The following is an 18,785-nucleotide window of genomic DNA, read 5'->3' on the forward strand; positions in this document are numbered from 1 at the left end:
CTGATTTTTGTTTTACCCCTAGGGTATAGTATGTGGTAAAATTCTCATAATTAGATTTTAGAAATTAGAATTTTCCCATACACTGTTAGAGTTTTATAACATTCCATGCCACATGTTTATGACTTGATTCATCTCCTAGTCGCTTCCCGTGGAGCTTAAAGTTATAACTAGCAATTAAAAATAATGCTGGGTTCTGAATTAGAAGTGGTGATATGAGCCTGATAGAATTCAGCTGTCTGCCATATTTCTTTTGGTTTCACATCAGCTCCAATCCAGTTACTCCTGCCATACAAGAAAGCATATATTAAGAACCTTAAATAGTTAGGTAAAGAAACTGTCCACAATAACTTAATGAATTATTCAAGTTGACTCAGACAGATTTCTATTGGCAGGTGGTGTGAATAGCCTTATGAAAATTTGCATAATATAATACTGTGCACTGCCATTATGTTTAATCTGTTTAATGCTACTTTGTGAATGTATAAAAGCTGTTTTATTAAGATATCTCACTGTCATCAGCTTAAATTAAGGAACTGAGGCTGGAAAAGTTGCATGAGAAAATGGATTAATTTTTTTCCCAACTAACCTAATTTAAGAATTTTCCTCAAGGCGCACGTTAATGAGAACAAAAGGTGGTTTATGCTGAAATGGTGCAAAGAAAATGGCATAAATTGCTTCACTGAGGGGCTGTCAAGGTTCCTCCCCCACTCTGAACTCTAGGGTACAGATGTGGGGACCTGCATGAAAAACCTCCTAAGCTTATCTTTACCAGCTTAGGTCAAAACTTCCCCAAGGTACAAAATATTCCACCCTTTTGTCCTTGGATTGGCCGCTACCACCACCAAATACTGGTTACTGGGGAAGAGCTGTTTGGACACGTCTTTCCCCCCAAAATACTTCCCAAAACCTTGCACCCCACTTCCTGGACAAGGTTTGGTAAAAAGCCTCACCAATTTGCCTAGGTGACTACAGACCCAGACCCTTGGATCTTAAGAACAATGAACAATCCTCCCAACACTTGCACCCCCCCTTTCCAGGGAAATGTTGGATAAAAAGCCTCACCAATTTGCATAGGTGATCACAGACCCAACCCCTTGGATCTGAGAACAATGAAAAAGCATTCAGTTTTCTTACAAAAAGACTTTTAATAGAAATAGAAGTAAATAGAAATAAAAAAAAATCCCCCCTGTAAAGTCAGGATGGTAGATACCTTACAGGGTAATTAGATTCAAAACATAGAGAACCCCTCTAGGCAAAAACCTTAAGTTACAAAAAAGATAGACAGAAATAGTTATTCTATTCAGCACAATTCTTTTCTCAGCCATTTAAAGAAATCATAATCTAACACGTACCTAGCTAGATTACTTACTAAAAGTTCTAAGGCTTCATTCCTGGTCTATCCCCGGCAAAGACAAAATATAGACAGACCCACATACCCTTTGTTTCTCTCCCTCCTCCCAGCTTTTGAAAGTATCTTGTCTCCTCATTGGTCATTTTGGTCAGGTGCCAGCAAGGTTACCTTTAGCTTCTTAACCATTTACAGGTGAGAGGAGATTTCCTCTGGCCAGGAGGGATTTTAAAGGGGTTTACCCTTCCCTTTATATTTATGACAGGGGCCCTAGATAAGTAAATATAGTGGTCATAACTTTTAAAAAGGAAACTTCCTATAATATTACATTGCACTTAGATAGCTCCTTCTGTCTGAGGAACTTGGATGTCTTAAGCATTTGAGTTAAGCAACATAGGGAGGGAAAGTGGAGGTGGCAGCAATATTCCCGTTTCAGAGATGGGAAAACAGCAGTATGGAAAGGTGAAATAACTTGAAGCTCAGTGGCAGAGCCATGACTAGAACCAGATATATTTGTTGGTCTAGGTTTTTGCACTGCACCGCATGACCATGGTATTTGAGTACCTTCTGACTCCTGCTTCCAGGCATTAATCAGTAGCCAATTCATACCTCTCTGTTCCATACATTGAGGAGTCCTTGTGGCACCTTAGAGACGAACAAATTTATTTGGGCATAAGCTTCTGTGGGCTAGAACCCACTTCATCGGATGCATGGAGTGAAAATACAGGAGCAGGTATAAATACATGAAAGGATTGGGGGTTGCTTCACCAAATGTGAGGTCAGTCTAACAAGATAAATCAATTAACAGCAAGATACCAAGGGAGGCAAAATAACTTTTGAAGTGGTAAGAGAGTGGCCCATTACAGACAGTTGACAAGAAGGTGTGAGTAACAGTAGGGAGAAATTAGTATTGGGAAAGTTAAGTTTAGGTTTTGTAATGACCCAACCAATCCCAGTCTCTATTCAGGCCTAATCTGATGGTATCCAATTTTCAAATTAATTCCAGTTCTGCAGCTTCATGTTGGAGTCTGTTTTTGAAGGTTTTTTTTGTTGAAGAATTGCCACTTTTAGGTCTGTTGTTGAGTGACCAGAGAGATTGAAGTGTTCTCCTACTGGTTTTTGAATGTTACAATTCCTGATGTCAGATTTGTGTCCATTTATTCTTTTGCATAGAAACTGTCCGGTTTGGCCAGTGTACATGGCAGAGGGGCATTGCTGGCACATGATGGCATATATCACATTGGTAGATGTGCAGGTGAATGAGCCCTTGATGGTGTGGCTGATGTGGTTAGGTCCTATGATGGTGTCCCTTGAATAGATATGTGGACAGAGTTGGCACCGGAATTTGTAGCAGGGTTTGGTTCCTGGGTTGGTGTTTTTGTTGTTTGGTGTGTAGTTGCTGATGAGTATTTGCTTCAAGTTGGGGGGCTATCTGTAAGCAAGGACTGGCCTGTCTCCCAAGGTCTGTGAGAGTGAGGGATCGCCCTTCAGGATAGGTTGTAGATCCTTGATGATGCACTAGAGAGGTTTTAGTGGGGGTTGTAGGTGACGGCTAGTGGCGTTCTGTTACTTTCTTTGTCGGGCCTGTCTTGTAGTAGGTGACTTCTCGGTACCCTTCTGGCTCTGTCAATCATTGTATCATATCACACTTTATACATCAATATATTACATGCACAAATATGGTACATGTAGAATCTTTGTAAGCCTGGTGCCATGGCTTCAGAGAATAATATACTGCGGTAGACCCATAGTCAATAGCCATTTTAATGCTGTCTAGTCTTGCAGAGCTAATACGCTTGGTCTCCATGAAAATGTATGGGGGGGAGGGGAGAGAGAGAGAGAGAGAGAAAATGGGCAACAGCCCTTACCTTCTGTGCCAGCAAATGACCAATTAATGGAGTGGCATTTACACTAGCCTAAAAGGAAACATCTGTTTTATGCTGGTGTTTTGGGCGAAGAGTGTTGCTCTTAGTTGGCAAAATACGGGTTTATTTTGACCTAGGTGTAACATCTAGTGCTTCTTTCTGGGAAGTTACAGAGTGCCATGTTGCTTTTACAAATCAGCTCTCTAAATATACCGAAAAGGAGTACTTGTGGCACCTTAGAGACTAACCAATTTATTTGAGCATAAGCTTTCGTGAGCGACAGCTCACTTCATCAGATGCTGTAGCTCACGAAAGCTTATGCTCAAATAAATTGGTTAGTCTCTAAGGTGCCACAAGTACTCCTTTTCTTTTTGCGAATACAGACTAACACAGCTGCTACTCTGAAACCTAAATATATTGGGACAGCTTTGAAAATGAAAAGCATTTTGGTGTGTTCGTGTGGTAACAATCATGTTAGATGACCACAAGCCATCAATGAGAGTATCTGATATGATGTGCTAGTGTTCCTACAGGCTTTACAAGATAGCACATTTTTAAGTTGCAAGAGTTTCTGCAACTAAAAAAAGCATCCTAAGCTATGTGTGCACATCTGTGCCGTCTTCCTAAGAAAATTTTTTGTTTAATGGAAAAAGAATTGTTTAAGCTCGGTAAGAAATCATTTGAGGGAAGCTGCTGAAAATAGGGACTCATGAGGGTTGTTCTGATGCAACCCTAACCTATGCTTTGAAGATAAGTCTTACATTTCAGTAAAACGCATGTGGGAGCGGTGGTCTTTTTTTGATCAAGTACTTCATCAAATGACTGTACTGTGCAATAGAGTTAAAGGGACATTCTTAAGGTTTGTGAGCCCAACATGGAACACTTCTAAAGTATGTAAAATGATTTTCTGCAAGTGGATATGTGTGACCAGTCCCACCCAAGCCCCAGTTCCTCGGGGCTGGGGGATCCAAACGCAAAAACAAGCAACCTGTGTTAACAATTCTGGTTTCTGTGAGCCTTCCAGGAATGGAGAGAGACACAATGTTGCTTTGAAAAAAGAAAAAAGAAAAGGAGTACTTGTGGCACCTTAGAGACTAACCAGTTTATTTGAGCATGAGCTTTCGTGAGCTACAGCTCACTTCATCGGATGCATAGCATATCGTGGAAACTGCAGAAGACATTATATACACACAGAGACCATGAAACAAAACTTCCTCCCACCCCACTGTCCTGCTGGTAATGTTGCTTTGAGGCATCGTTCATGTCAAGTTTAGTTCCTAACTGGCTCACAAGAGTGTGAAGCAGTTTGGAAAAGCAAGGGGGAGAGCAATATGTGTGTGTATGTTGGAAAATTTAAGAAGCCTATGTTCTGAGTTCCCTAGTTGGAGTGCTCAGCTAAGAAGCTGGAGTTTTAACACTCTTGGAGTCCTTCCTGTTGAAACCTAATAAATAGTTTTTGAATGTCTGATAATTGGGTGTGAGAGAGTAAATTTTCATTTGTTTTTTTGAAATGGGTGGATGAAGAAGGAGGAAGATGGTAACCAGAATTAAACCTTGCATCTGTCAGCCTTAAAAAGCTTCCCCTTCAATATTTGCTGGTGAAAAACCCTCTTTTAACATGTGGTGCTGTTAGCAGGCTGGAAAAATGTTGGTTGAACACTTGCAGAAACCAGATTTTAAAGTTCTGTAAGTTAGAGATGGAAAAGCTCTATTACATCCTCCAGTCCATCGTTCTGCCAATGCAGGATCATTCCCTACAGTACAGTCCTGGAGCAGCTTGTGTTGCTAAGCAATGCCATTGAAGCATGCACACCTTTTTCTTTCCACTGAGTGATTTTTTTTAATGTAGTCTAGAAATGATTTATGCTTAACCATTATTTTTTGGTAACTTCTGCATGTAAAATGATGTACCTTGAGGTTATTAAAGAATAACTGATTGAAAAAAGTAATGCCCTGTTTTTCCTGTATAGTGGTGGTGTGAAGAATTGCTGTGTAGCTAAACTCTTGCATTTGACCTCAGTTTGGGGCATAAATGAAACGCAACATGATTGCATCCGATGAAGTGAGCTGTAGCTCACGAAAGCTTATGCTCAAATAAATTTGTTAGTCTCTAAGGTGCCACAAGTACTCCTTTTCTTTTTGTGGATACAGACTAACATGGCTGCTACTCTGAAACATGATTATTGCCATTCAGTCAATAGTGGAAAGAATTCCATGTTTCATAGCCCTTTCAGTTCAGCCTTCCTGACAGTCTGCAAGGAGAAGACCCTAATGAATGAAGTGGACAGGGCAGCTAATTATCACTTCTCCCATGACAGGATATGTCCTCCTAGCTCAGGATTCGCTCCAGAAGGGTAAAACCTGGATAGTAACGGCAACAAGCTTCACTGCACCACTCTGGTTGAATTTCTTATTTTGCCTAGAGTACGTTCTCTTTGTCTGGGAATAAGTATATAAAGAACTACCAAAGTGAATGGATGAAGAGACACCTTATTCTTCAGTTTAATGCACGTTCCTCAGAAGAGAATAATAGTGTCATCCTTATTAGGATAAATTAATTGATTTTTGGCTGACTTCCATTTTTCAACTGTAGCATTTCATGTCACAATCTTTGGTTCTTTTCTGTATTATATCCCTCCATATAAATCTGTTGAGACTTTTATTTCTCTGCAATTATGCCTGTCTGATGGAATGTAGTATATTGTACTACAAATTATATTATCTCAAACATAAATTCTTTATACATTAGTTACTAAAAATTGCTTATGCACTGCAGCAATTAACTGTTTTCCACATTTTAATCTGTTCTTTCCTTCAGGAATGTTCAGTTTTACATAATAAGAAGGTACTCTATTTTCAGCGTAAAGAAATTCAAGTGGAAATGGTATTCCAGTAGATAATGCCCTTTGAAATAATGTTAGATACACTTCCATTAGGGATAAATAAAAAACAAAGTAGTCAACATTAACTCATGATGTGCTGTCAGTATTGGTCTGAAATTACACACTCTTCCCATCAACCTCTTCCCTCAGGCATGATCCAGAGTTCATCAATGGAAAGACTCCCATTCACTTCAGTGGGCTTTGGACTGGGCCCCCCATAGATGTTGCTGGGAAAAGATTAAGTGGGTTTTTGTGCACATTGAGGCAGGGTGGAGGGGAGTGGCTCCCTAAAGTAAGTACTGGAAGGTGCTCAGGCACTATGGTAATGAAGGTGGTGTAAATATGCCTGTATCAGATCTATGGTGTGGGCTAAGCATCCCTGAGATAGGAACCAGTAGAGCAGTCGAGCCTGAGGTGAATGTCTGAGCTGACCTTTATATAACCTTACTGTTAATAAAGCCAAGCCCCAGAAAGGGGATGAGTTTTCACTCTTCAGTGACTTAATTTTAGAGCTGGTTGGAAAAGACAATCTCACATAGCCTGTGTGGTGGTTTTTGTTGTTTGGTTTTTTAACTGATCTAACAAAAAAAGTAGTCCCTTGTTCCTGTATTTATTACCTTAACAGACTAACTAGGTAGTGAAAAATATATAATAAAAATCCCAACTGTATTGGCCTTTGAAATAACACTAGTTTTTAGCATTATCGTTCCATTGTTTGTGTGAACACTGAAATACTATAGAAAGTCTTAAATCTTTCGCTAGCTGGAGAATGTTCATAAAATTGTTGAACTCCAATCAGTAAATCTGTGTGGACAACTGAAGAAGTCATTGTCCCGCTCCCTGCAGTTTATTTGATTTTTATTGCCTTGGAGGAAAGTCAATCCATGTTCCACTGTGCTTAAAGATGACTTTTTCATATCCATGTGTTGTTGCTATTGCACCACAGCATTAAAAATATTAAATATTTCTTCTGTTTTTGTAACAAAATACCATAGAATCTTAGCTTGATTGTTGCTATGGGAGTTGGATGATGATGATTATGAAAGCCTGTAAAGGACCCCAATCGGGATTAAGGGCCCCATTGTGCCAGATGGTATACATCCACATGAGATGATGTAGCTGAATTGCTTAAAATCTAATTTAGACACCACAAGAGTTGAGCGTTCATCACAAAAACCATAAGTAACTTGAACGGCCTGCATCTTTGACTAGACTTTTTGGGCTGTCTAGCTCTAGTTCAGAGTGGGAATGATGACATTTGGTATGGGTCCGGAAGGGAAGGTGTCCTTGGGAAAAGATTTAGCCTGGGTTTCCTGGGATGTTGTTTTGGAATTTCCTTTGTGTAATAAAACCCAGAAAGGGTGAATTTTTGATATTATGATGAGTGCCTGTCTTTTGCTTGGAGCTGGGTGGGAACTCCCCAACTCACATTGACCTTGACTGGGTAAGTTGCTTCCTTTCACTGTGCCTTGGGTTGCCCAATTAAAAATGACTCCTGATTCTTACATGCCTTTTTAAGCACTTTACATACTTTTCATGCATGGATCTGCAAGCATTATTGTTGCATTTGGAATTCTACACTGGTTTCCCTGCTATAATTCAGGTCTTATTTGTTTATTGCACACTCCCTTTGTTGCACTATCAAGTTTTTGCTGTTTGACCCCAGTTTATTTGGGCTTCAATAAGGGCTTGGTTTTAGGTCCTCACTTGGTTTCTTTTGCATACATATGATCCTATTGAGTAATTGCATTTGATCCCATGGTTCCCAGTGCCATTTGTATGTAAAAAATGCTCAAATAGACCTTTCAGAGCCTGCATATCAGATAAAGCAGATTGACACTTTGCATAATTGCATTCGGTCATGAATATCTTCTGATTTTCTTAAGGGGATTGTGCGGGTTAACATTTTCTTCAGGAATCTGACAGCTCACGTTGCATAACTTTTAAGAATCCTGCTCCCTTGTTACAAAAATAGCCCATTGGACACTAGTGCTGGACATACCATTTTAGGTCTCCCAATTATTCTAGTATGCTTTGACAAAGATGAGTAGTCTTAGTTGGACATTTAGAGCAATGAAATAGAACACTATTGTGGTCTGAGAAAAGTAAGTAGTTATTTTAAAAAAAAAAAAAAAAAAAGCTAATTTTTCTCCAAAGCTCATTTTAAAATCTCATCTCTGTAAGAGACCACTTTCCCCAACTAAATGGGACAGCAGTGGAGTTCTGTATCTGTAGCAGCTGCTGTGCACTGTGAAGAAGACTACTTGAATGCTAGCCCATTCGGGAATTTAATTTCTTTGTAATCCACACATTCATGTTCTACTGAGTGCGGGTGAAACTGAATCACTATCGATTAGTTTGTCAGTGCAGATATGGGTTCGGTGGTAGTTCTGTTCATCCTTCAGATAATACACAAAATTGCCATATTGTTTCCAATTTAATAATCTAGCTAGTACAGTAGACTGCTGTCTGGACTGTTGCTGTAGTTTTTAATCTATATCTTTGTTTCATCTTGACTTGATGACTTGTGGTAATAGCAGTTTTTCTTATTATGGGAGTGGGTACAAAGTTTGTCAGCTGCTGAATGCAGTTAAAAAATTTATTGCAAAGTCGTCCCCCCCCGCCCGTCCCTCCCCCAAGGTAAGAGCACCTCATTGGTTTGCAAGAAAGTAGGCTTGTTGAACTATTCATTTGCTGATTTAGTTTCAGGTTTTAACAATTTTATTTGATCTTTGATCACCATCCACGAGGTTGCCCTTTATCTTTGCTTCTTTAAATGGCTTTGATCCATTCCATATCTATGGAGTTCCTTGTGTAGTTATGAAAATTAATTCACTGTGCGTTAACCAGTTCACTTTCACTGTATCACATGCTTAAGGCTGCAATGACCATCCATTTTTTGGTTTCCTCTCTTTAAATATTGCGTGTGTATTGTATGCCAACATTTGTTGGCATCCTGATACATTTTATGAACTTTCTGAAATGTCTTTTGTTCTAGGGATTCAAAGCTCTTTTAAGTCACTAAATAAGTCTCTCTCATTCCCATGAGGATAGGGGGAGCATGATAGCTAGTTGACTGATTGGGGAGTAAGGCACAGAGAAGTTAACTGACTTGCCCAAAGTCACAAGAGTCAAAGTGAGCTACAAACAGAATAACAAGAGTCCCGATTCCCATTCTCCAGCTCTAGCTACTGAGCACCACTGCATCTGGAGGCCTCAGCCAAGAGAAGTGCCCCATTGTGGTAGGAGCGTAGGACACGGGAAGAGAGTCCCTGTGCTGCAGAGCTTTTAGTCTGAGTAGACAAGAGAGACAGAGGGTGCGAGGGAGCAACAAAGGTAAGGTGAAGTGGCTTGCCCGGTGTCAGGGACAACAATGGATGTAGAGCCCAGCTCTCCTCTCACCGGGAGCACTACCCTATCCACTAGATCACACTGCCTTTTAGGCAAAAACATCTCTTTAAATTGCAAGTTGCTTTATCGCAAGCTGTATGCAGAACAATAGCTACATCGCCTAGTTTGGACACTGCCTTCGTATCATCACATATTTAGAGTGAACATTGAATAAAAAGTATTTGACAATGAAATCATTGCCTGCAATTATGACTCTGCATTTTCCTGTTCTTGGCTAAGAGAACTAAGCTGAGGAATCTTCAGACAAGTCATCTTCATAACTATTAGATGGACAGCAATATAGTAACAGGAGCAAAGTTTTATTTCAAATGTTGCTGATGTTAGCTTTTTTTTCCCCCTACTGAAAAGCTTTTAGCTCTTGGGCATCAAGTCAGATGCCATTTAAATGCATAACATTCAATTTTTAAAACCCCCTCCCCCTCCGTGCCAGAACATTCTCAGTCTTTCTTGGATGGAGTGTGTAATAGGCACTTACTTAGCGCCGATAACGCCTAATTGAGGATTCAGTCAAGGCTGTTGCTAAATTAGCAGAGCTGGCTTATTAGACAAATGCAGTATAGACTTGTCAAAATGAGCAATTCTTAAAATTCCCATTGCATAAAAGGAGAATTCATGTAATTAAGCTTCTCTTCCTTTTTGTGTTCCCCAGACCCTGTCCTCTTATTCTTGAAGAATAATTCAAACCTGTTTCCTACAAAGGCACACCTGTATTATTTACCCGATTTCGTTTCACTCGGTGGTTGCTAATGTCCTCTAGCCGGTATTACAGCATGCTTATGTAACCCACTGGTGAGAGTGTGTTACAAGTCCTCATCCATGCTGATCTGCAGAGGATATGAGTTGTTAAAGCCTTCAGCTACAGGGTTTTGGCTATTTAGCTGAACTGGGAGCATCTCTTGCTTTTAGCTCTGGAGGAACCCGTTGTAATCCCAGTGTGTCAGTCAAGATGATGGCTGTTACACAGGCTGATCACTGTCATGGGACAAGATCCTCCAAACAGGGATACCCCACTAACATTGTGTAACACACAAGGCTGAGACAGAGTTTTTCCAGCACCTGAAACCATATTCTTCAGATAAGAATGAACGCTCGGGTGAATGCTGAGATGGCTGCGAAATAGGCTGTCGAGTGTAGCCAAAGAGGATAGGATGAGGTATTCCTTCCGAGGAGGCAGCACTGAGTGTTAACAGGATCAGAAGGACATTCACTTTTGACATGCAGGTAATGTATCCAAGAAATTAAGTCTATATGCCGGTAGAGAACACTCAATTTTGACTAGAGCCTTAAAACGGACTGTTCCACATCTGTGTGCATTTTGTTAAGCTTCAAGATGTGAACTGGAAAAAGTGGATTCCCATTGATGGTGAACAATACGCTGTCTATATGGCTTTTCACATTCAGTCATTATCATGTCTTAATTTTTAGATGGCTTCTTTTCCCGGGGAGAAACGCTGTGTCTAGAGAATAAGAATGCTGCAGTTTGACCCAATTTAAAATGTAGCTATGAATTCATCAGCTTGGCTAAGCATATAGTCAAGTTTTTTTTGGTACTCTTTATTGCTCCCAGATATGACAATATTCTTTTTTCCCCTTTCTAGTTCAAGATCGGCGGAGAATGGTGCACGTGGATCGATTATGACCGTTTTCAGGAGCTGGTCCAGGAGTATGAAGAAAGCAGGGGATCAAAGACCTTCACCGCAGCAGATTACGTCGCCAAAACACCACACTGGGCAGTGTTTGGCTCCAGAGAGAGGGGCTTTGATCCTTTGGACACTAGATTTCAACGAAAGAACAAAACAAAGGACATCTCGGGGTGTTGATATCACTAACCTGATTGACAGATAGAGCTATTGTTTGGTTTTCTTACTTATATAGCATAACCTGCATACAGAATATTTGCATGAAGCCCTAACCCTTGACAGCAACAAGAAGGCAAAAGCCCTTTGTAATCTCTTCCCTTCTGTTCCTTCTAGCTCTGCAAATCAAAATATCAGACACTTTTTAATCTAGTACAAATGATCCATATAAACAATTTGCTATAATTGGCATGGTGCCATGTACATTTTATTCTAAGTGTATAGACCTTGCAACTGTGACCCACACAATTTAGTGTTACAGCTTTTATTATTTTGTTGCTGGCCTTTTTGGAGTGGAGAGAGCTGGTGTCTGTTTGCTTCCTGTTTCAACATTGAAATGTTCTGTTTCAATAACAATGATAGGGAGGTCGAATTTTTCAGTGTAACTGTCCCCCTCATCTGGTTGTCTGAGGGCTTGAAACCTGGGAGCTCTGGTTTTAAAAGCCTGACCCATACCAGGACCCATACCCATGCCATTGGCAGCACCTAAGATTTATGAACATGTATGTCAATCACAAACACTCATTGCTATAAAGAAAAGACAAATAAATCTAGAGCCCGATCCAGCAAGGTGGAGAGTATCCACTGAAGTCATAAAACACCTCTAATTTTGCTGGTTGTGTCAAGCCTTTAAAACATGCCCAAGTGTCTTCCAACTTCATGGATTCTTATATTTAATATTTTCTAAATAGTCGTGCCTCCAAGCAAAATGAGTTCAGTTTTGTATGAACTCTTTTGGGCCAAATCGTGCTCATCAGATTTGTGCACAATGTCCTACTGATTGCGAGTTTTGAGTGAGGTAGGCTATCAGTATTGATTTTTTTGAGTAAGCAGCAGTGAATTTTAATTTGAATCCCTGACCAGTAGGAAAACCTAAATACATCAAGTCTTAATATCTAAAGAATCACTTCTGCCTTTGAGCAGAAAGACTGAACAATCAACAATATTTTGAAACGACTAGGAATAAGGCACCAACAGAATCTCTCGAACCAGATCATTAGTGGCATTTTGTGTGTGTGTGAGAGGGTGATGGTGGCTAATCTTCAAGCCTAAGTGCCAGTGTGTTTGATCAAAACTGTCAGTTGTGAATGAAGAGCAGTTTTGAGTTTAAGCAGTACATTTATTCAGGAATGTTACTTGTTGTCTAAACCCTTCAACAGTTTCAGTTTTTGTGACAACTTCTGATTGTGATGGTAGAGCCTGGACTTTGGGGCTTGTTGTGAACTTCCTTACACATGCGTAAATATACAGTAACAACGGTGAATTTGTCCAAGTTATAAGTGTAAAACTGGTGTAAGTAAAGTCTGAATCAGGTTTGGGATTTTTGTTCCAAGAAAACTGTTGTCTTTTATCTCAGAAAAGTAAAGGTCAAACTGATGTGCGTGTTATAAATGTATCTGTCGGAGAGGCTGGGCCACAGATGGCTTTTTGTGATATTCTAAGAGATTAAAGTAACTGCTACTAGGAATTCACATTTCAATAAAGGTGTTTTTTGTTTACCATTGAGGAAATAATTGGTTTTGTAGCCCAACAGTTTGCACCATTCTGTTTATGAAATACGCTTGAGTGTGCTGCATGAAAACCCCGTGCAATGTCACTGTCTGCTCATGTACAAGTTACTAAGCCTCAGTGTGAAGATATCTGAGGTCAGATTCTCAGCTGGTGTAAATTGGAATAGCTCCGTGGAAGTATTGATGCTGTGTTGACTTAGACCAGCTGAGGATCGTGGGTTTATTTATAATCTCCATCTATATGGATCTTAGACTCCTGTTGCATATAATGACTATAGAATGGAGTTGTATTTGACTATTTTCCACTTACAGCAAACTTTGAGGAGTATAATTTGCTCGTGCAGGTTAAACAATACAATCTCAGGCATATTATAGCTATGTGTTAAAGAGAGCTATGCTTGCTGCCATGTTTTTAAGATATATGCATCTTTTAGATGTGTTCTCTCAGGGTTCCCAGAGAATGCCATAATGTATCTTGACTGAAACCAAACTACCTAACCTGGCTGTTTTATGAAGGTCTTTGCAATTTTTTAATTTCTTTGTTACAGTAGCTGGTATTTTCAAAATTAGTAATATTCCTGCCTTATAGCTTGGACATGTCGGTATTCGTGGGATTGTAATTTTTTAAAAGTGCAATTCTTAAACTGTAAAAGTGATTCAGAAAAGGCAGGAAATAAAGTACTTGACTTTTCAACGCAGTCTCTTGTGTGTGATTGTGCACCGTTCACCATTTTTTCTATATGGGGACGTGAACGAAACATTTAAAAAAATTTTGTAATGGGAATTTAAATGTTTGAGCTTTTGGTTTGCTTTTAGCAAAAAGTGTGTGTGTGTGTGTGTGTGAGAGAGAGAGAGAGGTCTGAACTAGTGTGAAGATGTCCTAATAGGTAATTTCTCCAGCTTTTTTTCTAAATGTTCAAGTTTGTTCTCATGCTATGGAGGTTAAAGGTGACAAATACAAACAGCCATGATTCTCTAGAGAGTGATATCTAGTGGTTAGAACATTTTGCTCACTGTAATATTGGGTATAATAAAATTGATAGCTTTTGTGCATGGTTACAAAGTCAAAAGTAAGCATCCTTTTGTTATCCCCATACCGTCAACCACAAAGACAGCATGCTGGCCTTTAGACTATCTCTACTCTATTAACTGGAGAATGGAGTTCATATATCTTTTGATACTAATATGCTAGGAATGTTGTTCAGTGAATTGTAAAGGAAAGATAATTAGATTTCATCGATCCTTTAAAGGTATTGGAAAATCATAATGTAATGCAGTTGGCATATTTGGTTACGGTAATGGTCAGAAAGCCATAATCAAACATGGATTTTTTTTTTCCTTTCACCATTGACCTCTGCAAAATACTTACCAAACCCTAGCGTGAAAAACAACTTCATGGTTCCAATTTTTCACTGTTTTTCCCAGTTAAAAAGTCTAGGGAGCAACGCTTTTCCTTTCTGCTCACTGATCTGGGCTTGGACTAGCTTACTGGCTCTGCAAGCATTTTTAGTGCTCTCATCCAGGTGTTAGTGCAAGATATCACATCTTAAAAAATCACATCATTATGATTACCCACTTGTTTCCTTTCAACTACATTTTAGCAACTACTGTCTCAAGATGCCAATATTGGAAATTATTTTATACCATCTGCAAACTGAGATGCCCAGCTTTCTGTCATTAGAAGCTATTTTGTAAGAAAATTCACTTTTACTAGTAAAACTTGAGTTTTGCTGTTACTGTCTCTTCCAAGTGAACAGGGCTTTTTAAAATAAGGATTACAGATCTCAAAATACAGATTACAAATCCCAAGAATTCAGAGGAGGCTGTGTTCTGGTTTTGCAAAACAAGAACCAGAACTGGTCTGGATAAATCCCCTTGGGTTTTTTCAACTCTAGAATGAGGTTTTTCTCATTGGCTGAAATGGCTGTTACATGCTAACGTACAATCTTCTTTCTGTCAAATCCTTAAGGTGTGGAGCTGTTTATACAGTGGAGGTCAGAAGTATTTCATTGCATCAAAGTGTGCAAATTTTGCTTTGCCATAGTGAAAGTCGTCTTGTATGTTATAGTAGGGAAGTGGGAAAGAAATGATCTCACTTAGAAGTGCTCCACTGGATTTAAAATGAGAGGTAACATGTTCCAATAGAAGTTGGCTTCCCTTGCAGTTTAGCTATCATCACACAGCGTATTTGTTCATGAAGAGCTGAAGTTTAAACAACATTGACATGCTACTGCTCCTCGGCACAGACATTCCAGGAGGAATTACCCTCTGATGAAGATGTCTGTAGACTGAGACCTTGTCCAATCCTGTTATATTTCATGGCAGCTTGAATGTCTTCTTAGAAGTTCCTTCAAAGTTGGGGCAGTGGAGTGAAAAACATATTTCTTTGAAATTAGGGATGTTTTGTGTGTTGCTAAGAAGCACCATAGTGTAAAGCCACTTCTAGTTTCCCGTATAAATCAAATCAAGATAATTGCCAGAAATCTAATGGCCTGCATAGGTTCTATTAGATTAGTATTAGCACTTAGGCCTCAATACTGCAATTGACTGCTCATGCCTGTTCATGCAAATTGTAGAACTGGGGCCCATCTATGCACTATAATGTACGTACAATACTCCATTTAAGGCTTTCTGTGATGTAGCTGTTCTGGTTTCCTAGGGCCAGATACTCCGATCACTTCCAAACCTCACTGACGTTCCATGGAATTACACAGCTATAAATCAGCCCAGCATCTGGCCCCCGGCTCTGAATCTACCCTAACCTCCCTTTTCAGACCATGCACTGCAATATAGTTATTCAATTTCGCTTCCCCCTTGTATTTAATCATTGAAGGCTGAGAGTTGGGTTTTACTGATGGGATGTGTGCTGCTGTTGACGGCTATGGTGATAATTAGGCAGTTAATGCTCTATAACATCTAAGTGCTGGATCATCCTTTCCCATGAAGCACTAAAGAGTCAGAAAATGCTCCCATGTGTTCTATCAGTCTCTCTAAGATTCTCTATTACTGTTGTATTTGAGCACCTCCCAATCTTTAATGTATTTCTCCTCAGAACACCCTTGTGAGGAAGGCAAGCACTGTTATCCCCATTCACACATCGGGAGTTGAGGCACAGAGAGGCTAAGTGACGTGCCCAAGGTCACATGTGGAGTCTGAAAGAGCAGAGACTTGGAGCTACATTGTTCCACTTCTAGGCTACTGGCCCACTGGCCCATCCTTCCTCTCTGTTCTGATCCCATCTTGTCAGAGGTCCCTCTCCCAACAAAAGCCCAGCTGCGCACCGCTCTTCTGTTGGGGTTAACTCGCATAAGAAGCACCATTGCATAAGAGCTTGCTCGCTAACATCAGGAAAGTGTCATCACTGAGATTTCTTGAGGCTAAATTCGAATGCAGGCTCCTAGTGCAGCAGCTAAGGTGCGATTCCGACTCCCCAACCCTCCTGAACGAAGTATTTTGACAAACCAGTCACAATTTGTCGGGAAAAAATAGTTTAATCTTCAAAATAACGTGTGGCCTGGTCTTTAACCTGGGAGTGACCTAAATGCCCAGGAGTTGAACAGGCCTGTTTTGCTTTGGAGCCTTTTTAAAAAATATTCAGCAAAACTTGAAGGAAGAGTTTCAATGACTGATGTTGGTTACTGATTTGTAAATATAAATCTCTCGGCGCACAGTGGGAATTTGTTGTGATCGCTGGCAGGTGGCCACTTCAACTGGAAATGTACAAAGGTGTGGAGAGAAAAAAGAACGAAAAGTTCATTTTTCATTTAGTGGAAAACAGAATAGGGTTTAGTACTGAGTGCAGCTAAGGGCTCAATCCCAGCCTAAAATGCACAGACATAGTTCACATTGAAGTCACTGGAATTACAGCCATGTATGCAAAGGCATAACTGGAGCTGGAATATCTCACCTTGATCGTGGCAATGGTTAATGGCATGATCAAGGTACAATATTTTAGTTGCCTTAGGGAGCAAGGCTTCGGGATTACAGAGATGAGTGAAACGTGAAAACCTTGAAAATTAGGAACATTGAGCAAACTAAGGGCCAAACGCTGTTCACTTGAGTAGTTCCATTCACTTTTAGGACTATTCAAGTGAATAAAACTAGCTGGATTTTGTCTTGCAGTTATACCTGATTTACTTTAAGCACAATGCATGTCTTTCAATGCCCATATCCAAAACCAAATCCTCTTACACAGCTAGCTTTCAAGTGTACAACTTAATATAAATTGCCATCCCGTGCTGTTCCTAAAATGTGCTAAAACTCAGACCCATGCAACCAGAATGGAGTGCTCTCCTAGGTTAATATATCTGAAGAAGATAGGCTAGATGTTGTTGTATTTGGATTCAGATATTTGGTACTTTGAAGTTTGTTAGTTTTGCTGGACATTTTTTTTTAATCGGACAAAGGTCCTTTGGTTCTGAACAATCAACGATAACATTTGATGCCGTCTCAGAAATTGCTTATTTTAAGGTAGATTTAAAATAGATCACCTCTCGACAATACATTCACTTTGCTTGTGATTTACACCCTTTCTGTGCTATGGCTGTCCTGCGACAGTATTCATCCAGCCTGCACAAGAAAAAAGTGTGATCTTTAGGGTTCTCAAACTCTATCCTTTCCCTTTTGACATAGATTTATAAAAGGGCCTGGTTGTGGGAGAATTCCCATAGGGCTCAGTGATCAGGCTCGGGCCCATCCTCTTTGGAGATTTTGATGTCACTTTTCCGTAAGCGTTACTGAATAAGCTGCTAGTCAGGGAATGTCAAACTATTTTTTATATGTATCAGTTTGTAACAGAGCCTATTGTCTCAGCAATTGTGTGCCTTTATACTATTCAGAATAGATACACTATATCAAACTCCCACCCTCCCATACATTAAGGACATAAAAATGGCCACACTGGGTCACACCTGTAGTCCATCTAGCTCAGTTTCCTGTCTTCTGACTTTTTTGGCTGGTGACAGATGGTTCAGAGGGAATGAACGGAACAGGGCAATGGATCCATTGATCCATCCCCTATTGTTCAGTCCCAGTCAGAGGTTTGGGATGCCTAGAGCATGGGGTTGCATCCCTGACCATCTTGGCTAATAGCCATTGATAGACCTATCCTCCTCAAACTTATCTAATTCTTTTTTGAACCCTTGCCCTTCACAACATCCCCTGGCAATGAGTTCTGCAGGTTGACTGCATTGTGTGAAGAAGTATTTCCTTAGGTATTTAAACCTGCTGCCTGTTACTGGTAGCAATGGTCATGTGTCCATTTAAAAGTCTGACTTAACAGCTCAGTCTTTTGTTTGTGGCCTGAAGCTCCCCAGACTCAGGATCTGGCACCACTACAAGGGGCAATGTCCAAAACCATGACTTTTCTTGCTGAGAGTACCCAGCTGCTTCTCCTGGAAAGTTCAACTCCAGGATCCAAAAGTAAGATGGATTTTAACCTCTGCATTGTCTTGGTAAGACCTTCTTAGTGAGCATGCTGTAAACTAAGTTAACCTATCCGGGATCAGGAAGAGCTGGTATTTTGTGATATAGTGGTGCCATCATTTTCTGCAGAATTTAAGCTTTCACTTAAAAAGGTCTATCCCTGTACTTGGGGCGAGGAGGCAGGAGGACACACACCATGACACACACATGAATCTAACACCAGTGCAGCACTATATTACTGAGATTGTGGTTAGCAATAATAGCTCTAGGAGGGTGAACTATCCCAGTTCATCTCAGTGATAACTTTGAAGCTTCATGATGATCATCAAGGCTGACATTTCACAATTTTGTTCAATTGCTGATGTTCGTAGCTGCAACATCCAGCCACTGTAGAGTTATGGATAGGGATGGAGTAAAGAACCATCACTTTCATTCCTGACCCACTAAAGTTCATCTTTTCAGAGGATAGAAATAGCTTTTTCATAAAG

At 40.0% G+C, this 18,785-nt stretch overlaps 1 protein-coding gene across 2 annotated transcripts in view; it reads left to right on the forward strand.

Annotated features, from left to right (window-relative positions):
• The window catches only part of TYW1B (tRNA-yW synthesizing protein 1 homolog B), a 130,271-nt gene extending 116,740 nt beyond the window's left edge, over positions 1-13,531 (forward strand). For both annotated transcript variants that reach the window (XM_074974757.1, XM_074974758.1), the window contains one exon: positions 11,105-13,531. In XM_074974757.1, coding sequence (XP_074830858.1) covers positions 11,105-11,326 — 222 coding nt within the window. In that variant the 3' untranslated portion in view covers positions 11,327-13,531. The remainder of the gene's footprint in view (positions 1-11,104) is intronic.
• Positions 13,532-18,785: the final 5,254 nt, after the last annotated feature.

This window comes from Natator depressus, chromosome 17, assembly GCF_965152275.1.
Source record: "Natator depressus isolate rNatDep1 chromosome 17, rNatDep2.hap1, whole genome shotgun sequence".
Lineage (NCBI taxonomy): Eukaryota > Metazoa > Chordata > Testudines > Cheloniidae > Natator > Natator depressus.